The sequence below is a fragment of the Apodemus sylvaticus genome, chromosome 9, assembly GCF_947179515.1.
Source record: "Apodemus sylvaticus chromosome 9, mApoSyl1.1, whole genome shotgun sequence".
NCBI classification, from domain to species: Eukaryota; Metazoa; Chordata; class Mammalia; order Rodentia; family Muridae; genus Apodemus; species Apodemus sylvaticus.
In genome coordinates this window covers 114,254,607-114,264,456 of record NC_067480.1, presented here as the reverse complement: position 1 = coordinate 114,264,456, position 9,850 = coordinate 114,254,607, and the positions used below count along the sequence as shown (strand labels likewise).

Sequence of the window (9,850 nt, the reverse complement as noted above, 5' to 3'; positions counted from 1 at the left end):
CCCTGTGTCTATTCTCACAGGCACCAAGGCTCACAGTCCACGTACATTCATACAGGTACACAAGCAAACACACAGAAAACACCACAGTGAGCTGATCATACAAGTTTCTCTATGAGGAATTTAAATTATTTTCCTAATTCTGACCTATTTTTATGTAATTTGCTTTTATTTCTTTTAGTCCTAAATGTTTTGCATCACTTAAAGTCTCCTTAGATGCAAATCTACTTGGAAATGGGCTCTTGCCAAAGCAGCAATCTAACACATCTATGTGGTTCAATAGCCATTTATCAATTGATCATTATCTCTATCTGTTTTATTAACTCTTTTTTCACTAGAGGGAAAAACCTAAAGCAATCTAACCTTTCACAGCATGCATGTACATACACACAACTCAAGGAAAACCCGGATTGGTGATATCTAAATTTTAAAGTGGGGCACAAGTTATTAGATTCTAAGGTTAGTGAAAACACACTCTGTTCCAACCACAAGAGAGCCACCCAGTCAGAAAAGTGCTTCAGAAAAACATCTCGAAAAGTGTTCTGCAGAGACAAGCAGCATCTGTGTCAGACAAGAAAGGAACTTTTCAGTGTGAAAAAAACAAAAACAAAAAAAAAAAAAAAAAAGGATTGCACATAAAGAGTTGCTTACTGGGCTTATGTTGATTGCATTTAAATCTCAGCTTACTGGATCAGTAGTTATCAGGGTCCCTCTGCAGGATGTCAAATACACCTTATTCAAATACATTTCTCCTATCTAAAACTGGCTGATAAAACTGTTTACCAATTAAATGTTCAAGAGCAGGGCTTTATGCACTTTCTTGGGCAATTGTTATTTCTAAATTTGTGGCAGTTTACAGCCTTTAAAGTAGTTTTATTTCATTACCAAACATTTTAAAATCTACCCCAAAGTATTCAATTTCCGCGAACTCTTACATACAAAAGAGCAGTTGCAGTTATTTTAAACGAGTGGGGCAAGACCAATCTTTAAACAACTGCCATCTACTTAACATCCCAGTATATTTGTTAGTACTACTTTGGTGCTGCATGGAAGATAAACTAACTCTTGCTTTGTATGGGTTTGGGGTAGACTTCTGAAAAGAGGAAAGTTTCTGGGTTGTTTCCCCTTTGCCTCCACTTAACCCTCGCTTCCCCGCGGAGCCTGGGAGCCTGCAATTGTGCAAGAGGAGCCTGGCACGCAGGGCGCAAATCACCGAGCACTGCGGGTGATTAATGATCCGTCTGCTGCTGCCCTGGCGCTCTCCAGGCAGCTCTCCCTGCAGGGCAGCAGCGGAGCTGCCAGTGGCTGAGCGAGAAGCTGTTCTGGGAGAACGCAGGGGCCGCGCCCTCATGCCAGGCGGTGGGCGGCAGGTGGCGGGCAGGTGACAAGCCGAGCTGGCTGCACCGGGGTCAGGGGAGCACAGGGGAGAGCGAAGGCACCGAGCTACCGAGAGCCGGAATGGAGGCCGAGAGCAAGCCTGAGTGCAGCCTGCCGCCCTTCGGCTTGACCCAGCTGGCAGGGAAGCCTGCACAGCCTCGCTCGGGTCTGAGTCCAGCTGCTCCAGACACCAGAAGTCAAACCCGCTGCTGTGAGGGGCCCGCGCTTTATGACTGTTCAGTTGCAAGACCTACTTCGAGACAGCAGACACTTTGACCAAGTCTTTCACAGTCAGAAAGATACATTTGTTGAGTGGCCTTTTCTCTTTTTCGCGGGAAACAAAGAAATAAATTAAGGCAGGGCTCAGGCTGCACAAGGTGAAACTTTGCAACAAATGCCTTTGCTTTCTCTAACTTCGATGTCCTTTCTCCCCTTTTCCTTAAAGAGCCCTTGGGGAAGCCATGAAGTAACACTGCACATTCCAGTAACACAGAAATGACAATATATATATTTTTTTAATTTCAAAAACATTTAGAAAGAAAAGTAGCAGGAAGAAAAGGGCACATAACAACTCGAGGTTTCTTTAAAAAAAAAAAAATGAAAGAAAAAGTAACTTACCTGTTGGGACATTCTGAATAAGAGGTTAGTATCAGCGTTTTGCCATGTCCCCATGAACCCTGGTCCAGCCGCAGTCGTTCTGGTTCCGAACTGCATGGAGTTGTCAGTACAGGAGTCTCTTAAAGTCAAGTCTCTTGCCCTCTTTGGCTCTCTGTCTCTCTGTGTGTCTCTTTCTCTCACATCCACTTCTGCCTCTTCTGACTGAAAAGTGAAGGTGGATTTTTTTGAGCTTCTTGGCAGCCAGTAGCAGGAGTACAGTGTAGGTAAGAAGCTGGCTGAACTGTGCATTTCATTCAGGAAGGGGGAGATCTGGGGGAGGGGGGGTCAGAGCTTCCTTCGCACCTTCTGCACAGATATCCCTATCATTTATGCATAGATTGTGACTCCCCTAGCTTGCCTCTGCTCAGTTTCACAGCTGCCTGTCAGGTGCGCAGGCAGCACTAGAGACCCAACGATCAGCTTCAAAACCTCAGCCACTGCATGTCATTGGACAGCAGAGCTAGGAGTCAACTGCACTGTTCCACTGTCAGGCACCAAATGACACTGTACTAACCCCCCTCCAGATACACAGATAGACACACACACTGGTGCATACTCCACGGACTGCCACGATCACCACCCACAAGGCCAGGGAAAGCCAGGGCTCCTCCCTGGGAATTTTTGCCAACAATGCTTTCTGCTGTAACATGTTATATCCAGCACCAGTCCTTTCTTTAACACTTGCAAAACTATGACACTTAAATATTTTTAATTAAACTGGAAGCAAGTAAAGATTCATCTGGAGGAGAACATAAAGTTTGCTTAGTGGCTTTTTAAATATTAGCTGCCACAAGTCACACCGTAATGCTGGGGCTATTTATAACCACATATAAACTCATAGGGAAAATAATATACAGAGATTTGACCTTATATTATAAAGGGTGAACAAGCAAAGCTACCAGTTAAACATGGAAGATGTACACTAAACATATGCAAAAATAAATATATATCACTTAATACCCAGCACCTCAGGCCATTAATTACCAAATGGAAGGTTAAGTAAAGAGAACTGAAGGAAGAGAAGAAAAATGAATACCTTTTCTTAAAGCTCACATGCAGAATAAAATCCTTTGTTAAAGTTCTCAGGTAAGACATCTACATCAACCTTTTAAATCATAAAAAAAGGGCAAAAGATGAAGAAAAAAAGAAACCTGTCCTATTTCAGGCAAAAAGTAATGCATATAAAAATGCCATTTTTCATTTAGGACGTCTATGGAAAATTCTATAATGTTTCCCTGCCTGATGAAATATAACCCTGATAGCAGGTCATATTTTTAATTAAACCAGTTTTAAAACAAAACAACCATTTGTTAGATAGTATTTATCTCCCTTATTTATGGAAAAAGCAGAACTGAACAAAATCCGCTGTACATAAACACTGTAACTTCAAAATGGAAAGCTAAATTCATGCCATCTCATAAAAGTAGTCAGCAGGAAAAAGCCATCCTTCCTAAACTTAAAATGTAAGGAACATTAATCTTCAGCCACTTACAAATACTGAGGACAAATGTAGCACTCTGTTCGCTCCTTCTTAACGGAAGAATAACAATAAACCTTCCTCTCAGAAACAACAAAAGAAACAGAAAAGCGTTTCGATGGCAGCCTGTGTCATTAGTGGACAATGAGAAAAGATGAGCAACCGTACGCTATGTTGACACAAATGTGCCTTCCCTTCTAGAACTGACATCTCCTGAAAGCTTTTCTGTTAAACTTCCCTCCAGTTCACCACCATTAAGCACAAAAAAGTCTCAAAAGAAGCAAATTCAATATCTGAAATGAGACAAACAAGAACCCAAAGAATTGTTGCCTTAAAATATATTAAGTCTACCTGTGGTCAATAAAAATATTCTTTCGAGGGGGGGGGGGGCGGGAAAAGCCCCTATGAGTCAATTGTCAACGGTGACTGTACCTTTACTATTACCCACTTAACTCCCTCTAAAATTTGCTAGCCTCTTGATTTCTGAAGTGGCACTCAGTGCCTCAGTCAAGCTGCCTGCTCAGCTCCTGACCTTCCCACTAATGGCTGTTATTTGTGGGAGGCTTAAGGACACTGTCAACAGCAAGCTTCCTCCTTGCTCCCCTCAAGCACTGTTGTATCCTCTCCCTGCAAGTTCTCTCTGGCCTCTTCTGCTTCCTCTCCCTCTCTCCTAGTCCTTCCCCCTCCTTCCCCACTCTCCCTCACTCCCTCTTCCTATTTTTCCAGCCCCACCCCTTTTTCTCAGTTCTGAGATCCTCTTCTTTCCCAGGTATTTCCCCTAACCCCCACACATACAGGCATGAACGAACGAACACACACACACACACACCATACCACACCACACCACAAGACAAAAATCAATTTTCATGCAGCAGCAAGCACCTGCAGTAATAGACACTTTTATTAAAACTGTTATTCTACAAGACTTGAAATTCCCCAGGGATCGGGCCATGTCAAAGCCGATATAATTAACTAGAGGCTCAGCAACGGATCAATTACCAGACAAGCAAGTGATAGTGAAATCAATGAAAGATCATCAGCCACATTATCAGTGTTGCAACTCATTAGGGCAAAACTGAGAAATGTGCTCAACGCGAGCCCAAGCAAGGTGGCATTACAAAACAAAGGGCTAATTTGGAGACCCTGCTATGAACAATCTGTAACTGAATTAGCCCTTTTCCCCCCTAAACTTCACAGCTCCATAATTAAATGTGACAGACTGAGAGAAGCAGTTTATTAACACACCAACCCCAAGTTTTTTTAGTTCATAAACTCTCTCCTAGAAAATCAATACAGTCTGTACAGGGTTATCAGGTTGACTAGCTAATACATCCAAATCTGCTATGCCCAGCCACAGTCCTCTGACAAAATGCTACCCAGAGTATGCAAACCGGTCTCTCTGACTGCAAGGTCTAACCGAACAAGTCTGCAGCAAAACTATTACCTAAATATTCCTGCCGTAGCCACGCCTTAAAAACATCAGGATAGGGCTGGAGAGATGGCTCAGCAGTTAAGAGCACTGAGTGTTCTTTCAAAGGTCCAGAGTTCAAATCCCAGCAACCACATGGTGGCTCACAATCATCCTTAATGAGATCTGATGCCCTCCTCTGGGGAGTCTGAAGACAGATACAGTGTACTTACATATAATAAATAAATAAATCTTTAAAAAAAAAACCATCAGGATAGCCTTGTAAGATTCACAAGAAAAATCACAACAATTACACAGTACTGTACCTCCTAGATGGATTTTGTCAAACAAAATTTTAGTTAATTCCTAAAATCAGATAAAAAAAAAAAGTAAAAGCTTCATTATAACAACAGACACCAGTCCAAAGAGTTAGCTATATATAAACATGCTAAAGTACAAACCTTGAATGTTTATGTTTTGTTTATTATGTTTAAAACCATTTTTTAATAAATTTTAGAACATAAAATTCTGACTCCTATAGAAAGTCCCAAAATATGTTATGTGAACTTGCCATCCATTTCCATAGGGAAATGTAGAACCTTGATGCTTTTCTAGCCAGTAAGAGACTTGAATTGTTTTTTAGAGACTCAGGTCAATGACTAACAACAAAACCAAGGCACCAAGACATCTCCTGAGGCTTTCCATTGGCTTAACATTCTGTAGATTACAGAATAACCCTCTGAAATCCTTTGTATCCAAGTTATTTACAACTAGGCCATGGGGATAAACATCATTTTCACAATTATTGTTTTCTTCCTGATTCAAAGTCATGTACTTCAGATTAGGGGATCACAAATCTGAAAGGTGACGTGACGCTCCTCACAGTCCCTGAGACTGAGAGTTAGGCTGTGTACACTGAGAGGTCCACCAAGGAGCTCTCAAGGTCCTGAAGAAACTGTAGAACTAGGAGTAACTAACTCTTCTTCATAACACACAGCAGTAACACACACACACACACACACACACACACACACATACACACATACAACTCTGAAATACTTTTACAACATTAACATAAGACCAGGAGAGTGGACAAGGTAAGCAGCTCTGGAAATAACTAATGATGTTTTAACACTTACAATGTTTATTTATTTATTTATTTATTTATTTATTTATTTTAAAAAAAAAACCTGTACTATTAACATGCCATCAGTATACTCAACTGGCTTCAAATTCTAAATCCTAAATGTTAATTTTAAAAAATAGTTTAAATTCAATTTACAGATGCTACAATTACACATTTGTTTTTATCTGGTATTTATCAAACATTTCACCAGTCATGCTTCTAATAATATTTTTTAAAGTTAAGCATATATACTAACCCTGCACTAACTGCACACTTTGGATAGTAATTAAAAGTTGTAATTACAGGAAATTCATACTTTTGAAAACCTTTTTGCACATAACTACACACTGTGCATGTACCCTCAATGAGATCCAATTAGTTACAAAGAATTTGCATTTCAGTTAGTGTAGGATAACAAGACTACAGAGAGGTGCAGTGCAATCCCACCAACAGAGGAAGGCAGTGTGTTCTTTCCTGTTCGCTCTGTAAGCAGTAATTCCCACAAGTGATTGCTTAGAATGTTACTATCTTTTTAATATTTTGTAGTGAGGTGAATTTGGGTCTTTTCTTTTATTTTCTCAAAAATTACACAGTGATGGAAAAGTTAGTCACAGTTACTGACTACTGACAGGCCAAAGAATGCTCTTTTGCATATACTTTTGGAATAAACTAGTTTATTTATTGTGTTGCTTTTTGTTTGTTTGTTTGTTTGTTTGTTTATGGGAATATAACCCATCATTTCTTTATATATATTACAATTATTTTTTTTTAAAGACAGAGTATCATCATGTAGCCCTGGCTGGCCTGGAACTCACTTTATTGACCAGGTTGATTTCGAAAGATCTGCCTGCCTCTGCCTCTCCAGTGCTAGGATTAAGGGTGTGCTCCACCATACCCAACTTTACTTTTCTTCACTGGATTTAATTTCTTCAAAACACAGGGCTTTCTTAAGGTCATTCTGTGACTGGGAACATAGCAGCTATATAAAGGTCGTGGTTCTGTGCTAAGAAACTCAGGCCCTGCACTAAGAAAGCACTTGAAGGCTTTCTTTCTTTCTCTCTCTCTCTCCCTCCCTCCCTCTCCCTCTCTTTCTTTTTTTTCAGTTTTTTTTTCCTCCCTAGCTAGAGCTACAACGTAAATCCTGAACAAATATAAAATAAATGTATGGCTTGTGCACACAGTTTAAGAAGCATACGCAGGACTACTGACAGCTTACAGAACCGCACCTGTGACTCCCTGGGCCTGTCAGTTCTCCTGCTGTTAGCAGACTCTGTAATCTGTAATGACAGTGTACTGGCCTTTGCTCTTCCTTCAGTCACAATTTACTTCCAAAGCTTGGTTAAGTACAGACCTGGGTTAAAGATCAGTGGTTTTTCATGTGACACACGCTGGTATTCATCTAATGACTTGTCAAGACAAAACTGTCCCTGTTCTTGCCAAAATAATAAAAATGATGCTTCACATCGCATGACAATCAGCACTTCCTCGTGGTGGGACAGCTCGAGCTTTCTGTAACTCATCTATTTTATAGAAAAAAATATTGCTAACTGGCTATCCACTCTCAGTGTACAGAATCAGGTTGCCATCCTCAAATCACTTTCCTTCTCAGAACTCTAAGGCAGCCTGTAAACTAGTCACTAATGACATGCGACCTTAACATATAAAGGAATGCTGAAGCTCAGGTTCCTAATGCATTAAGGCACATAACTTAATATATGCAAATTATGCAGGAGCAGCAGGCTGGTCTCAGTCACAGAGGTGGGGCAGGCAACTGAGGAAATGTCATTTTTCTTGAGAACGAAGTGTAGGACTTGCTTTGCAACATCTGTTGGTTTGTGTGGAATGCTAACAGATGTGTTAAGTGGGAAAAAAAAGGAGAAAGAACTAATGAAGGAAAACTCCTCTGAACAGATATTTCCCTCACTTCCATACTCCTAAGGAAGAAGGTTGACAGCCACCCTTTCCCCTAGTGAAGGCTGCCACCCTTTCCCCTTGTGAAGCCTGACACCCCTACTTTATTGTGCCATTTCTTTTCAGACACAAAGTTAAGGAGGAACAAATTTGGTTCAATATAAAGAATAGGAAAAAGTAAAGCTAATAATAATTTCAATTTTAAATTTTAAATAATAATTTCAATTTTAAATTTTAATTTCCACTTTTTTGTTTGCTTTATAATTGTATAGTTATCTATGTTTATACAATTTGATGAGAGGACAGTAAAATATTTGTTTCCCTTAACACATATAAACCCAAACATAATGAGTACACAAGCACATCTATGTGCACTCTGTGGAGAAAAGAAGAAATGACATTTAAAAGTACTTCTTAAGATCAAGAGCTGCTTGGTTGATAATGTTGTTCATTTGAAATGTAAATAAGTAAAATAACCAAAAAAGATCATAAAAATAAAAAATGATAAATAAAAGATCAAGATCTGAATTATCTTTTCGGTTTTGTTTGGTTGTTACAGGTGTTTTTGTTTGTGCTTTGTATCGTTTTGTTTTTGAGACAGGGTTTTTTCCACATAGCTCTGACTGTCCTGGAACTTACTATGTAGCTCAGCCTGGCCTCAACTCGAACTCACAGAGATCTGCCTGCCTCTATGAATTATCTTCCTTAATGTAAAGATACTCATTGTTACAATTAAGATTCACCTAATATTTACACCTAAATCTTTGCTTGCCAACTGATTTCCAATTTCTTTCTTTCCATTTCGATCTCTGTAAGAGATGGACAACTGTCTCTCGATTGCCAATGTTCCCAAACAGTAACATCTGGTAATCATGGGTTCTCATGTTTAAATTTTAAGGAACCAGGAAAATTTTTCTTATTTAGCAATTGTTTTTCTTGTTTCAGTTTATTCGATGACTGAGCTGTAAGTAGCAGACTGACATGTATGTAGCAGTCTTTAATTCAGGTTAAAAGGATGACGCATGGGCAAGGGGTACATGGGGGTACATGGTGGTTCAGATTTTAATCCCAGCCCTTGGGAGGCAGAGGCAGGCAGACCTCTGTGAATCCCAGGCCACTTTGATCTCTATAGTGAGTTTCAAAGCAGATAGGAGTGAGATCCTATCCTCAAAAAGATATATGATTCATGCACGCCAACAACTAAATGTAACCAAGTGTCATATGTAAACGATCTAAACTACACAGTCTATTACTCTTTCTATTAAAATCTTTATGGTAAGAATTTAGGTTTAGAGTCCATGAATTAGCTAATTTAAAATTAGCTTAAAGGGTCTTTATGAAAAGGAGAAGAAAAATCTAAATTCATGTTATCATCTTTGATTGGCATCTCAATCCTTCTCCTCCAAGAGTCTGTGTTAGAATTCACTTGTTCCTTCATATTTATAATATTCATATATAACTATATATAAATGCCAGATGGCTTTGACAACCTAGTTGGACATTTCAACATATAGTAGCTTCAGCCAAAACAGCCCAAAGATTCTGAGGAATAAGACCATTGTTCAATTTTTAAGTAAGAGTACCCATGCCTTCATTTATAGTCAGCTTTCTGCCAAACCATTATAGACATACTAAATACTCAGATGTGAACTCACAGGAACACCAATCACATCAGTGCACGAGACATATATAACAGCTGCTATGCACTGAGAGAAGAAAATGGTGACCAATACTGACAGAGAAAACCTTATGCAGTAAAAATATCTTTATGTGACCAGAAAAGGAACACAAGCCCCTTAAATAAGGTTCGAGCTACTTCAGAGAGTGACATTAACATTCCACTTAGGAAAAAATTGCCTAAACGCTTTACTGAAAAGGAGAAAATGCTCCAATTGAC

General features: G+C 39.5%; 1 protein-coding gene across 1 annotated transcript in view; it reads right to left on the bottom strand.

Annotated features, from left to right (window-relative positions):
• The window catches only part of LOC127692681 (uncharacterized), a 278,157-nt gene that overhangs the window by 201,955 nt on the left and 66,352 nt on the right, over positions 1-9,850 (bottom strand). The window contains exon 4 of the mRNA XM_052193294.1: positions 1,993-2,193. Within this exon, the coding sequence (XP_052049254.1) occupies positions 1,993-2,193 (201 nt within the window). The remainder of the gene's footprint in view (positions 1-1,992; positions 2,194-9,850) is intronic.